The sequence below is a fragment of the Cimex lectularius genome, unplaced genomic scaffold, assembly GCF_000648675.2.
Source record: "Cimex lectularius strain Harlan isolate CLEC.00 unplaced genomic scaffold, Clec_2.1 scaffold52, whole genome shotgun sequence".
Lineage (NCBI taxonomy): Eukaryota > Metazoa > Arthropoda > Insecta > Hemiptera > Cimicidae > Cimex > Cimex lectularius.
In genome coordinates this window covers 1,026,371-1,041,646 of record NW_019392742.1, presented here as the reverse complement: position 1 = coordinate 1,041,646, position 15,276 = coordinate 1,026,371, and the positions used below count along the sequence as shown (strand labels likewise).

General features: G+C 33.3%; 1 protein-coding gene across 1 annotated transcript; it reads left to right on the top strand.

Annotated features, from left to right (window-relative positions):
• The first annotated feature begins 4,858 nt into the window (after positions 1-4,858).
• Positions 4,859-15,057, top strand: LOC106664939 (protein MTO1 homolog, mitochondrial). Its single transcript, XM_014391042.2, has 13 exons — positions 4,859-5,145; positions 11,234-11,352; positions 11,422-11,629; positions 12,294-12,470; positions 12,730-12,842; positions 12,895-13,040; positions 13,115-13,272; positions 13,329-13,492; positions 13,556-13,727; positions 13,795-13,957; positions 14,021-14,180; positions 14,591-14,649; positions 14,717-15,057. Exons 1-13 carry the CDS (start codon positions 4,968-4,970, stop codon positions 14,895-14,897), a joined length of 1,998 nt encoding a protein of 665 aa, XP_014246528.1. The 5' UTR covers positions 4,859-4,967; the 3' UTR covers positions 14,898-15,057.
• The last annotated feature ends 219 nt before the right edge of the window (positions 15,058-15,276 follow it).

Below are 15,276 nucleotides of genomic sequence, written 5' to 3'. Positions count from 1 at the left end.
TTCAATTTAAACTGATCCAGATATGCATATGTGAAGAATAAATAAATCTTCCAATGAACTAGCAATCCATTCATAAGTGGGAAAATAGCTAAATAATCAAAACATGTATCCAAAAATTGTTACGATATACATCACATATCCAATAAATAATAAATATTGTTAGTTGACACTAATTTTTATTCCAAAAAGTTCACAAAAAGACTTCTGTTTGTTTGCCAATTTTTATTGATTTTATCAGAATTATATTTACGTAAGACTGTATGCAATTTAAGAGTTCCCAGTGGGAAATTTAACTGTACAGCTTTCGGTTTCACTTTTCATTCGTAGTTTCCATAAAATCAATATTCACTTCATCATAAAACGACACAATCCATCAAATAAGGTAAAGCGGAGTATTTTAATTGGGGATTTATTCCAAATTTGGCCTTGTCTTAAAGCAAGACGATTTGGTGGGCACTATTTCAAATTTTTATTGAAAAATTGACGGAATTAGAAAAATCAATCACAAAAGAAAACCTCCTAACACAAATTATAACAATATTGTATTATATGTTAAATAAGCTTTTAATTTTGGTATTGTTTAAGCAAAGGATTTGTTTTTGTTTTTGTTGGCAACGCTTTTTTTTATCGGCACTACGACATTCGGCTGGATGATAATTAATAGCCAGACAAAGCAAGCAAAGCAAATGGGTCGGAACATATTCTAGCAATAAACACTGATTAAGACATTTTAACGGCAAATATCTTGTAATTTAGGTCAAATTAATTCTTATGGCAGGCATGCCTAGTCTATGAATTAACTTGAAAACATATAATTTATAGGTCGTTCAGGATTCGGAGTGGTCAGATTTGAACAAAAAATTTATGAAAAGTTTTCTAAAACTGATAATAAAAATAAAAAGGAGAGAAATTGGTCGTCGCTTTTTGTATCATCTATCGTTGTTTTGACCTTTCAGAAACGTTTCGCCATCTAATATTTGGGTTTGGGGTGGTTAGGGAGGATAGGTTTAGAGATGATAATACTGTAACTATCAAATAGGGTAGCTGGACGAAATTGATCGCAAATCAAGACATAACGAAATATAAATGATAGTCATTATTTGATTGATTGGTTTATATAAGCTCAATTCTCAATCACCCACTCCGGTGCTGTGGTGGTCCGGGGTCAGACCTACGTCTTCCGTAACACCGCCAAAGTAAGGCCTATTAACAAGTACAAGTTTTTTCAGTTCCCTATGGATGCAATTTTAACCTAAACACCCTCAGTCGTAAATACATTCATTCATATTTAAACACCATTCACTCATTTACGGTGGTGAAGTTACATGTTTATAACTACGCATACACTAACTGGTCTAATGAAGGACTGTATAAAACACATGAGGAGATAACCACTCAAAAACCTGAGAAGTCCAGGGATGAGGTAATTACAAAGTTAGAAGGAAGATGGCAACAGTTAGTGGAACAATTGTTGATTAAATTTATTTACAAGTACTTAAAATTTTCATTGGATTTGCCATCAAAAAACGTTACGTAATTATTTTACGACCCGATAAATGGGGATTATCGTGATAAGGTCAGCATGATGTTGTTGACGAATGTTGATCAATTTACCAGGGAGACCAGTTGGACAAATTTTTCACCACATTACACTAAATAAAGGAATAAAATGTAAATAATGTTTTAAAAAATCATTACAAATTAAAAAACACATTCTGTTTGTTTACGTCCTTGGCATACAATCTTACAAGGAAGACGACTAGGTAGAAAGGGAACATATTTGGACCAAACATTTTTTTTTTTTTTTTTTTGGTCATTCTACACTCCAAAATATCGGACATGTCTTCGCCACTTCCTGTGAATCGGCCCTGGTTTCGGCCAAGAAAATTTTAAAGTTGGAATTCTCCGTTTTTATTTTTATTTCGCCTTTATACTTGTTCAAATCAACTGTGTGAGTATATCCTTTTAAACTATTGTTTGTTTAGATTGCAATAAAAATCCGGGAAAACTATCAAAGTTTATCAATAAAAGACAAATTTCTAAAAACCAAATATTTTTCAATAACGGTCATATTTTTTTCTTGTAAAACTAATATGAAATTTTGTTTTAGCATCTGTGGCTGTAGAGACCCATAAATATGATTTTTTGTTTGAATTTAAATTTATCGATTTTTTGACCCCTAAAATTTTTCCGATTTTTCAGAAGTCGTTATGGCTATATCTGATTGAAACTTATAATTCAAAAACGGCTAAAAGGAACGTCAAATAGAAAGAAGAGGAACCTAGCTTTTTTAACAACGTACCATTAAAATATATAAAATATTTCTATAAGAAAATAGATAAAATAGCAAATCTATTTGCCAGAAATTATTATTTTTTATTGGAAATAATAGTCCGATTTTGTTTGATATAGTCATAAAATGCATTTGACAATTTTTTTTAAACGAATTATCAACCATGAAAATAGCTTTTGAGAAAAATGATATTAGACCTTGCACTACGAACGAACATTAGTCAGGACGTCGAAATTATCAGTCAAAAAAATTAATTCCACCGATTTCCGAGAAAGTCAGTATTTTAGGGTTTTATAACGCGAGAATCACTTCAATAAGGTCAAATCCATGTTTTGACCATTTTCTGATCCACTTTTCTTATAGAATGTTCGTTAAAATATGCAAAAAAGCAGTATTTTGCTAATTTATCTTTTTAAAATCATACCAAATTAGAATACTCTGCGTCGCAGAACATTTTCGTTTTTATGTTAACCAGGGATGAAATTGAAACACCAAAAATAATATTTTTTAATATCTATTGGGTTGTCCGGAAAATAATGCAGGATTTTGGTATTAAACAAAAAAAAAGAAACTAGTTACTTTAAAGCAATGTTCTTTAATCAANTGACATTCATACAAATGAGTAATCCTGTAAACGTAAACAGAATATTTTATATAGATTTTTTTTAATGAAAACTTAAAATCCTGCATTATTTTCCGGACAACCCAATAAATAACGATTTATGCACATTGATTTGCGACTAAAATTAGCTTTTGAAAAAAAGCTTCATTAACCCGATTAGGTAAGAATTACCTAAGTCTACTTATAATTAACTCGATGTTATTGGAAAATCGGGGATATTTATGAAATCACTTATTCTCACTTGTCAATTTTTTTCTTTATTGATAAACTTTGATAGCTTTTACGATAATTTTATTGCAATTTACACGAAAAATACTGTAAAATGATACGTTCGCATAGCTGATGTGAGCAAGTAGAAAGGCGAAATGAAAATATTAAAAAACGTAAAATTTCAACTTTCAAACATTTTTGGGCGAAACCTGGGCCTATTCACAAAAAGCGAAGAATATGTGTCCAATATTTTATTTTTAAAAAATATATACATATATACGTGTGTGACCAATATTTTATCCAAAAAAAAGTCTGATCCAAATCCGTGACTCACCAACCTGGTCGCCCCACCTTATTTGTGTAAACAGCCTAAAAAAATTTTAACCTATTTATTGCTGTGAAATAAACAAATAAAGTTATTATAGTTTTGATAGTATTATGGTATTGACACATAGTTTTGAACAAAGTCTTTTTTACTTTTGTTTAAGAAGTTAGATATTTTATAATCACTCAAGACAAAAATCCTATAAGACAAAAATGTCGAAAACAAAAAACAACATGATTACAAAAACATAAAGGATAAAAAGAATAATTAATTGAAATAATTGAAATTGTCAATTTCACCACTAAACATAAATAGATAAAAGGTAAAGTTTAAAGTGAATCATGGATAAAAATAAGATAATAAAAGTAAGGATTATTTTCTTAAAATTTATCCCAGCGAGAAAATCTGTTCCCGACACCTCCCCGCGAAAATTAAAAAATCACCGCTAATAAATAATCGACAAAATGAACTGGAAAATTACAATACCAAAATATTACTGGGAATTAAACATTTTGTTTAAATATTCCACAAACAAATCAACAATTTTTTATCATTAAAAAGCACTTGTTAAAAAAGCACAAGCAAAGGTTCTTGATCAATCGATTTTCCAACACTAGAAGTAAACACTGGGAGATATTTAAAAACTTTTTCTACTTGCAAAAGATCGTCAAAAAAGAATAGAGGTCAACATAATAAATCAACAATATTAAAACGGCACAGATACAACCATTGAGCAAAATAATAATAATAATAATTACTCTAAATATAAATAAATAGGTTCATAAAAGTAGTGATTGAATATTAAGGCCTAATGTTTAAACAAATTCCTCATGACAAGTATGTAGTTTTTTCATAATCACAACCACCTGTATTTAAATGGTTTTTGGTATCAACTTCAGTTTGTTTTTATTTGTGTAATCAGCCAAAAAATATTGTTTATACAGCTTTTCTTTGTTAGTTTTAATAAAATAACAGTTAAAGAGACAAAGAAAAGTATCGATATGGCAAAGAACGCATTATTTTTTAATGTCGACACATTTATACGTTGAAATTAAACCTTAAACAGTGAGGTTTATTTGTAAATAAATAGAAAAACGACTCACCCTGAGAGAATATTTAAAAGCCAGGAGAATCAGGAAAAACCGACAAAGAGAGAACAAACAAAACCACCGCACTCCTTCTAATCAACTAAACAACTGAGAAGGTTACCGTACAAGGGAGGTTCTTAACTACTTCCTTATCTCAAGTGCCCATTAGGAAAGTTATATAAAAAAAAGTCAATTGACAGAACAAAAACTTTACATTTACATTCGCTAAAGATTTAATTTTAGAATTTTAAATATGATTTTTTTTTATTGCTGTAAGGTTTTTAACGACATTGCTTTAAAAAATCAAAATAAACAAAAGGTTTCAATCACTGTTATCCTTTATCTCATACTCTGACAGGATCGAGATAAATCCGATTTGCTTACATTTTCACTCGTTGTGATAGTTCGAATGGATAAGTTCATTTGAAAATGTTCGGCGTTGAAAGGCGACTCATATCCAGGGCTGTGGCCCCCAGGCGTTATTTGCACTATTCCGTTTTCGATGTGCTGGTCGTCGGGGGCGGTCACGCCGGGGTGGAGGCGGCTGCTGCGGCCGCGAGGATGGGATCAAACACAATCTTGATCACTCATAAAAAGAGTACAATCGGTAAGAAAAATGAATTTATTACGTAAAAGTACGATTTATATCTATAAATTCATTCACAGTTATAGTCACAAAAAGTATGTGAATCAATAAATTTAATTCAGCTGGAGAAAGTATGCACATGAATAAATATAGGAAGGTAGTTCGTATGTCCCATAACAGTTAAACCATCCTTTGCAACTAATGAATTTTCACTGGATGGGATGATGACAACCCAGCATGATTTATCCAACAATGCATGTAGGTGATGGTGATGATAACAATAATAATGTAAGACTAGGAACCAGAAATATAGACTCCAAGCACTGCATTTTTCTGGCTTGTTCTAGTTCCTTGGTTCAGTTCAAATGACCCAATTGTTCTCTTAAGAAGTAGAAGGTCATTGAATACCATTACATTTTTCCCAGGTCTACCGAATACTTTAAAATCACATTGTGAGTATAACCATCCTTTGCTACCAATGGATTCTCACTGGTTGAGTCACCCCTACATGATTTATCCAACAATGCATGATGATGATGATAAAAATAATAATGTAAGACTAGGAACCAGAAGTGTAGACTTCAAGCACTGCAGCTTTCTGGCTTATTCTAGTTTGTTAGTACAGTTCAATAACTTGATCGTTCTTTTAAGAAGTAGTAGGTCATTACTGACATTGCGATTCTCTACAATCTTCTGGCTTATTAAAGTTCCTTCATTCAGTATAATTCACCAAATCGTTCTTTTAAGAAGTCATTGATTGTCATTACCTTTTTCCCAGGTCTTTCGAATCACTATAAAGCCAGTTTGTGAGTAGAACCATCCTTTGCAACTAATGGATTCTCACAGGTTTGGATGATATCACTTCAGCACGATGTATCACACTATGGATGATGGTGATAAAAATAGTAATGGAAGACTAGGAAACGGAAGTTTTGTTTTCCCCAAGCACTGCAGCTTTAAGGCTTATCCTAGTTCCTTAGTTAAGTTCAATTGACTCGATCCTTCTCTTCAGAGGATCCTCTCTTCCTGTGTCTTCTTTGACCCTCCCCAAGCTCTGCAGATTGTCAGCTCATTGTACATTTTCTGGTTCCTTAGTTCATTTCAATGACTCAATTGAAGGTCATTGACTATCATTGGTGCAAATCTTTTTCCCTGGGTTTTCTGGGTCTCTTAAGCAGGTGTCCATTGAGCGATTACTTTGCATTTGAAGATAATATGGTAGCAGGTTATATTGTATAACGTACTAATTCATCATTGAGTATACCCATGTTTTGTAGTTGTTTTCTCACATGCCAGTGACCCATCACTACCACCATTAACCGGCCTGTTTCACGATACAGCATAGACTTGATACATAACTATATGCAAGTTGGTAACAAGGCCAGGCAATGCCTCAGCCTCATAGCGAATTGGCCGGGTGTGCAACGGTCTTAGATTAAGGAATGAAGAGATAATTTGGAGTGGAATTTGTGGTATCAGGTTTTGACTGGGTCAGTAACATAAGGAATTGGGACTTCTGAGCAGAGAAAATTACTAACAATGAAATGAGCATTGGAAATCATTCAGAGGATTTTTCACTGGAAGGGATTGGTTTAAGATTTGATTTTGAACCCAGCCTGTAAGTCTATATAGAAACTAGAAGAGCTTTGTAAAGTACTGTTTTGTTATGATAATAAGTATTGAACATAATATGTCTAGCATTTTTTTTAGTTGTCTTCTGCCTGTAGTTCAGTAGTGCCATTTTAAGTCAACCTTTTGTCTATTTACCATCCCAAGCAATTGACACAATCTACCATAGGAAGTAGAATTTAATTCAGATAAACATACAGGAGTTTTTTCATTCGAGGATAAAAGACAGATAATTGGGACTTGTTTTCATTTATTTTTATTTTCCATTTAGATATCCATACCTCAAAGCAGCTAAAAAAAGGAGGTGGTTTCAAAGGGATTGAAAAAGGATGATTTCAATATATTTTGATAAATTGACTTCTTTTGCATCATAGAAAACAATCATGCAGATTATTATCAGTAACGCTAATTTGCTCTTTGATAAAAACAGATAAATCAGAAACGTTTTTGTTTGTTAGGATTTGAGTGAAGGGGCAAACTTTTAGAAAGACAAACATCACATTGGCATTAATAGTTTGAGGTTCCGTAACTTTGGACCTCCAGATCAAAGTTCACTCCTCTTCAAACACACTTAACAAAGACTCTGAATAGTACACAGTTAATGTACACATCTATTGTGTTGCTAAATACAGTAATTTTATGAGTACCTCTGTAAAAACAAAACAGTGTGACTTATTTTAGCTTCATGTAAAAATAATAATTATAATGGGCACAAAGTACCATATGCTCTTCTATAGAAACTTTTAGTGAATTAGTTGACGTTATGGTCATAATTGCTATAGGAAAACCTTAACAAAGTCTGTAGTAATTAATTAATTAACCTTAGTAAAACATTTTTGGACCGATCCGGGCCAAATTTATTTTTCCCCCTACTAATTATTATATGTATACTAGTTTTATAACCCGGTGTTGCCCACAGGATAATAAAATAACTGACTTCAGTATTAGAAACATCGAAATTTTCACTCTGTCTGAAAGCTTTTGTTTGGAAGGATTGGATGCGTTGGATGTTGGACGGCTTGGCAGAGCCCCGCAGTTCTACTCTGTATGTCCAAAGGTCGCAGTGAAGTCTGGTAAAGCGTTAGCTCAGTTTTGACGGTCAAGGCAGATTCAAGTCCTAGAAGTCTTCGTAGTCGTCCGAGTCTTCTGTTGAGTTGTTGTCTCTTAAGTCCATATCAGTTAGCTGTCTAGGTACAGTCCTAAGTATTTGACTTGAATGGAAGTCTCTTTGTTGTGCAATGGAGGGCAAGGTTATTTTCTTAATGTAAACATACATTGAGTGCATTTATCTTCATTCAGTCTTGCCATCCACTTTTTGTACCAGTCTTTGATAAACTCCACGGTTTCTTGGATGTTGGAGGTAGCTTGGATATGGTTGAAGAAGAAAAAAATGTATCATCTGCATATGTGGTGATGACAGTATTGGGGTTATACATCGGTCAACAGTATAAATGTTGGGACCAAGAACCTTGTGGGACGCTGTCTTATAACTGACTTCCGAGAATTCATTGCCGCACCTCACTCTGAAGCAGTGGTCTGTAAGGTTGGATTTCAGGATAAAATAATGAGCGGGTAGGAAGCGTTTAAGTATATAAAGCATGCCCGGGTACCAGACCCCTATCACAAGCCTGTGTTACATCTAGGAACGCACCCAAGCAATACTTTTTATTCTCTAGAGCAACATCATATATAATATAATCAGGATTCGATTCTCAACGACTTATAAAGTGACCACGGGAAGCTTTTAGCAAAGTTCTTTAATTATTATATTAATCCACAAATGTTTAGCAGTCTTAATTGACCCTAACCATTTAATTTAAACTAACTGAGTCCGGTAAAACAATGTTTATTAATATTTTACATAATTTATAATTGTTTATACATACCTGTCACATAAAATCGATTTTTATAGTCTTTTTTTTATATGCACTAAATGAACGTTCGCTTGGGGCACTTTTCTCAACTCTGGCGGTTTGGCGGTCGTTCTCGTACCTCCACCACTGCTGCCTATAGTAAAGATACAACCGTGAAGTTTGTATATTCCCATCTTTACATCAGTAAAACCAATTCTGTGTTGTTTTTTTATTCTAATGTATCAGTAGTTTTCCAACTATAACCGATTCAGTAATTTTTGCGACTACTGAGTGTTGGCGTAGTTTTTGCGTCTACCGACCGTTATACCGCCTCCAAATCGGAATTTAAAAGACGCGGGAAACGTGTAATTATAGGAAATGGTGTGATTTTTTGTAAATCCCGACGCCCATTATTTTAGGTACATTTTATAGTCTCTAAACCCGCCCGGCATTAATAAAAACAAAGTGTGAAAGTTTAGTCGAAATCGGCTCAGTAGTTTTCGTTTTTATCGTTAACACACACACGGACATTAACTTGTATACACTGCTCCTAAAAAAAAATAGCTCACTTTGAAATTTTCATATTTGTTTATGTACTTGCTTTTTTAGTAACATTAACACCGTTATTTTTTTAATTCAGATATTTATTAAACGATTTGGTAAGTGGGAAAATAAAAATATCTCTCAAAAACAAATAACAAAAAGTTAAAATTAAAAAACAGAAAAATCACTTTTGTATATGAACATAAAACATAAAATTAAGGCATGCATGCTGGTTTGCATCCTACTTTAAAAGTTGAATGCTTAAAGTAAAATTAAAATAGGTGACTTAACATAGTTATAACAATTACTGTAGTTCCTCATGGTTCAGACTTAGGGCCATTTCTCTTTAATACCAGAAACAGAGTGGCAATAGGGGTATGTTCAAGGTCTTTATACATCTGAAAGCGAATTTGCGAGCCTCATAGACTCACAATTTTTATCGTAATAAAAGTACACTGTTCCTCAAGAAAAGTGGTGTACTTTTAAATTTTGATATTTTGAATGCACTTGCCATTTCAGTAATATCAACACAGATATTTTTTATAATTCAGGTATTTATTAAAACAATTGGTTAGTGTAAATAAAAATTTGTGTCTCTCTCTCTCTCTCTCTCTCTCTCTCTCTCTCTCTCTCTCTCTCTCTCTCTCTCTCTCTCNTCCACACTTTTATCTCTCTCTCTCTCTCACTCTCTCTCTCTCTCTCTCTCTCTCTCTCTCTCTCTCTCTCTCTCTCTCTCTCTCTCTCTCTCTCTCTCAGAGAGAAAAAAAAAATTGTGAATGAACATAAAACATTATAAAACAAATGTAACAATCTTCAATAGGGTGTATTACTTCCTCTTGCTCCTATTACACACTTCTCAGCATGCTCATAATTAAGGCTTTATCCACTTCTTGAGGAATTTCATCCCAAATCTCAATTAACCTAAGTTTCAGCTCAGGTAAGGCTGTAGGTGTTTTTTTTTTTTTTTTTTTTTTTTTTCATTTTACCAACGTCCAAGCTCGGCCCAAAGTACTCTAAGTGGTTCAAATCAGGAAACAGGCTGGTCCTCTTAGGATGTAAGTGTTGACATCTCAAAGGTCTGCATAACACTAGTGGTGACAGTTGGTCTTACATAAACAAAAATTGCTTGCCAATCAATGGAACAAATGGCACCAGATATTCCTCAAGAATTTCTGTATGTAGATTTCTGCATTAAGTAACGTCTGATTAAAAAAGTGTAACTCCGTTTTTTCCTCCAAAAAAATTCAACTCCACACCATAACTGTACCACCTCCGAACGACCCTCTTCCGGCAATGTTGCATTGACTGTAGAGCTTTACAGCTGCTCAATAAACTCAGACGTCCATCTGGTGAATGGAGAGAAAACTTGGGCTCGTCTGAAAACATAACTTTCATTACTGTTTCTGCCCAAGTCAGTGTCCCTTGCAACCTCTAAGCGGTCCCGGTGATGGTCTCTGGTAGCATTGGATTGCTGGCTTTATGGGATGTAGACTCACTTCTGCAAGCCTCGTGCTTACTGTTTCAGCGCTAATGACACATCAAGCACATTTCAAAGTCTTTTAAAGTAGGCCAACCATTTAAGATGTTGAAATGCGATGCCACTGTTTTGGGGTTGTCTGGATTCTTGTAGATTTTTGGACAGCCATTACTATCAGGGTAGTGAAGGATAGGAATCACTAGTGTACAGTAAGTACATAAGAGCGAGGTTAGTTCTTGACTAGTGAATATAACATACTTCTACATTTTTAATTTCTGGAGTCAGCAACAATTTTCTGAATCTTATGTTTTGCTGTTTGAAGGGAATGAAAATCTTGCATTGTATACATTTATTTGTAACAACCACCTAGATTTTCGGTAGTCCAGGGTCAGACCTTAGTCATGTATTTCCTACCACCAAGGTTGGGCTTCAGGGGCCATCAACAGCTAGGTCATTTTCAGCCCCCACAGCAATCAGTTTTTATGTCCAAACCCACTCACACTCTCATTAAAAATAAAATCAATCAAACTAGATTAAGTTAAAATAATAATATATAAATAAATAAAATTATCAGGAAATTAAATTATATTGTATCTCAATTTTTCAGGTGAAATGTCATGCAACCCCTCATTCGGTGGGATAGGCAAAGGCCATCTCATGAAGGAGGTAGACGCACTGGACGGCGTATGTGGTAGAATCTGTGATATATCAGGAATACAGTACAAAGTACGCATTTTCAAGCTTTTCAATCTAAGTAAATTTTTAAAACCTATCTTTTTTTCTTATTTTTTAAAGGTGTTGAACAAAAGAAAAGGTCCAGCAGTCTGGGGACCTCGTGCACAAATTGACCGAGATCTTTATAAACACCACATGCAGAAGGAGTTGTTCGAAAATACCCCAAACCTCCATATCGCGGAGGCATCCGTTGAAAACCTTCTATTAGAACAGCCTTATGGTGAACGCAGGAGCAATGCGACCAAAGCATGTGCCGGAGTTGTCATCCGTAAGCATTATAATTGCTATATTTTTATATTTTTCATACAGGCCTTAAATTTAAAGAAATAAATTTTTGTTTAACATATTTTTTAAAATAAAGTTAACCCTAAGCATGGACAACACAAATTGCTATGTCTTATTCTCATAGCCATATGTGCATCTCCCTATCATAGATATTTGTTACGCAGTTTACTCTATTCCAATTATTCACTGTTTGATAATTTTTCAATATTCAGAAGTGTAAATTTATTTAAATAATATTAATGGGTGGTGGTGAATTACTTAATTATTTATTTAACAAGATGAAAAGACAAAATGTGAGTGGGTCAAAATAAAAAATCATAAGTTAAACTGTTGAGGTCGAAATATAAGAAAACATTGTTACTATAAATGCTTGCCTTATAATTTTATTTATTATTTTACTAACATTTATATCATAAAATTGTATTAAATTCCATTACTGTACACTAAAAATTGAGTTATTTGTACACTGCCCTCAGTTGCTAAAATTAATTTGCTTTAATTAATTTAAATACTTTTGGTATACTATAATACGAATCGTTTATCTATATTGTTTGTTTTCTTGTACAGTAAAACGGAAAATTCTTTATGAACTATTGTTTTTTGTGACTAGTGTAAATATAAACATTTATACTATTTTAATTTTTTAGGTGGTGGCGCTGAAATATTTTCCCGCTCTGTCATCCTGACGACGGGAACATTTCTCCGAGGCCAAATCAACATAGGTCTTGACGTGACCCCTGCAGGGAGGCTCGGTGACGAACCGTCCATCGGACTGGCCGACACGTTAAAAAAACAGGGTTTCAATTTGGGAAGACTTAAAACTGGTACATAATGTTTTATAGATGTGTAAGTTGGACGTTTAAAACTTTTTCACTTGCTGTTAAACGAAAGCATTAACCAATAGTTTTAAAATTTTGTATATCATATAAAATAATAACTATAGTGAAAAATCTAGTAGTGGATATATTTATATGAACTGCAAGTATTACTAAACTTATAATATATGCAATAAAACATATTTATTAATAATAAAGGAGATTTTTTTTTTAATTATAAGTTATACTGAAAAATTATAATTTTCAGGTACCCCTCCGAGGCTAAATGGTAAAACGATAGATTATTCCGTTTGCGAAAAACATTATGGCGACAAGGAACCTGTCCCTTTTTCTTTCATGAACGATAAAGTTTGGATCAAGGTTTGTTAACTGTTACTAATTATTGTACAATCCTCTAAAATGTTGGTTTTAGCCTGAGGATCAGTCTATTTGTTATTTGACGCATACAAATCCTTGTATGAACAAAATAATTCTGGACAACATGCACCTGAACAGACACGTCAAAGAAGAAATAAATGGGCCTAGGTACTGTCCTTCGATCGAATCCAAAGTTCTACGGTAACTATCCTTACCATTTAACAATTATTGTGTTTAAATTTTAAAATTTGTTATTAAAAATTGTTATCTGACAGGTTTGGCGACAGATGTCACCAAGTCTGGTTAGAACCAGAAGGGTTAAATACGGATGTCGTATATCCCAACGGTTTATCTTGCACTTTACCCGAAGAACTTCAGGTCCAAATGGTCCGTACAATTAAAGGTTTGGAAAATGTTGAGGTGCTCAAATCAGGTAAGAAAATGATAATTATCATATAAAAACATATAAATATTTTTATTTATAAATAGGATACGGCGTTGAATATGATTATGTTGATCCACGCGAGCTCAATCCACATTTAGAAACAAAAAGGATCTCTGGGCTGTTTTTTGCCGGGCAGATCAACGGAACGACTGGCTACGAAGAAGCAGCAGCTCAGGGTATTCTAGCAGGAATCAATGCCGCTGCTTATGTATGTATTTTTATTTATCAATTATTATTATTCATTTATAAAGCTAATTTATATTTAATTTAGGCGAGGGATTGGGAAGGAATGACAATCAGCAGGTCTGAAGGGTATATAGGCGTTGTCGTCGATGACCTGACAACACTGGGCACTTCAGAACCTTATCGCATGTTCACTAGCAGGGCTGAGTTCCGTTTATCCCTGAGACCGGATAATGCTGATTTAAGGCTGACGTCCAAGGGTGAAAATTCATATTATTTTCTTACTAAATATCTTATTCATTTTTTAATTTTTTTATAATAAATTAGGCTTCCATGTTGGTTGTGTATCAAAAGAAAGGTACGAGAAAACAAAAAAATTCAAGGAAACATTAGAAGAGGCCATAGATGTTTGCAATTCTATTTCCGATTCGGTTCAAAACTGGAGGAACGTACTTAAGCTCTCACCCTCAACAAACAATGAAACAAAAACGTATTTAACCCTCTTTGTCCATTCCTTTTCTAATCATTTATAAATGAGAAAATCATTTTATAGCATTATGGAATTATTATCGCTCTCTTACGAAAACTTGACAGTTGAGAAGCTCGCAGAATCAGTTCCGGAGCTTAAAGAAATCGCAGAAAATTCCGAACTTTGTCGAAGGCTCAAAATTGAAGCATTGTACCAATGTGCAGTTGAAAAACAGCATGAAGAAGTAAGTAAAGGTGTTCTTATGTAAAATAAAAATAGTTTAATTTTTGCTAATTTTAGTCCTTTTTCTTTAAAAAATTGTTTTTATTGCTAAAAAAATATGACATTTAAAATTAATTTTAGTTTTTGAGGGGTTGGTTAAGGCCCTCATCACTGTAAGGTAAAGGTTTGAATCCAGTGGCCCTAAATTCGAACCCGATATACTTACATTTTTTTTTTCTTTTCTAAAAACACCAGACCCTAAGGGTACACATATCATCATAGGTGACCTACCTTCATATTTTAAAAAAATAAATAAAAAAAATAATATATATACAAATAACAAAATATTGTACTTACCTTAAAACAGGAAACAAGTAGAACAACAAAACACAAAGAAAAGTAAAAGCAAAATTATTAATCTGTTCATTTCAGGTGATGAGAATCAAACAGGACGAAGCAGTAGTTATACCGCCGCATATTGACTACACAACGTAAGTATCCAGTAAATCAATTTTTCTAATTTTTATTTTATTTTATTTTTAATTTAATTTTTTGTAGGAGTTCTTTGTCCATTTCAAACGAAGAACAGGAAAAACTTATGGCCGCAATGCCTCAGACAATCGCTGCGGCCAGCCGAATCCCGGGTGTGACGCCGTCGACTATACTGAGACTCTTATACTATATCAAACGAGGGTCGAACATAAAACAGGAAGCGAAAGTTGTTTCTCAAACATTATGATATTTATATTATGTTATGTATTCGTAAAAAAAAATCTATTGTGATATTTGCAATAACCAAATTTGGAGATTATGTGTTCTTTATTGTGTATAAAAAAGAAGTGTGAAATATAAAAAGGTATGTTTTTATTTTTTAACATAAATCAGCGTTTTGATTATAAGTGTTGAGTTTTATTTCAGATTAAATATATAAACGAAAATTGTGTTTTATTTTAAATTTGAGAACCTAAAAGTGACTTTTTTTAAATGCAGAAGACAGTATTTTTTCCTCCACTGTGACCTAACCAGGTCTATTGCAGCATCCTTATAGCTCATAGCCATACCTTGGAAAGTGTGCTATTCCTTACAAAACTGAGAGGTTTCCTTGGATCTGCTTAGGT

Bases quoted from the DNA above. Each gene is read 5' to 3' on its own strand.
- LOC106664939 (XM_014391042.2), top strand. From the start codon at position 4,968: ATGTTCGGCGTTGAAAGGCGACTCATATCCAGGGCTGTGGCCCCCAGG. The intron at 11,353-11,421 runs GTACGCATTTTC...TATTTTTTAAAG, and splicing joins TATCAGGAATACAGTACAAA to GTGTTGAACAAAAGAAAAGG. The intron at 14,181-14,590 runs GTAAGTAAAGGT...TGTTCATTTCAG, and splicing joins TTGAAAAACAGCATGAAGAA to GTGATGAGAATCAAACAGGA.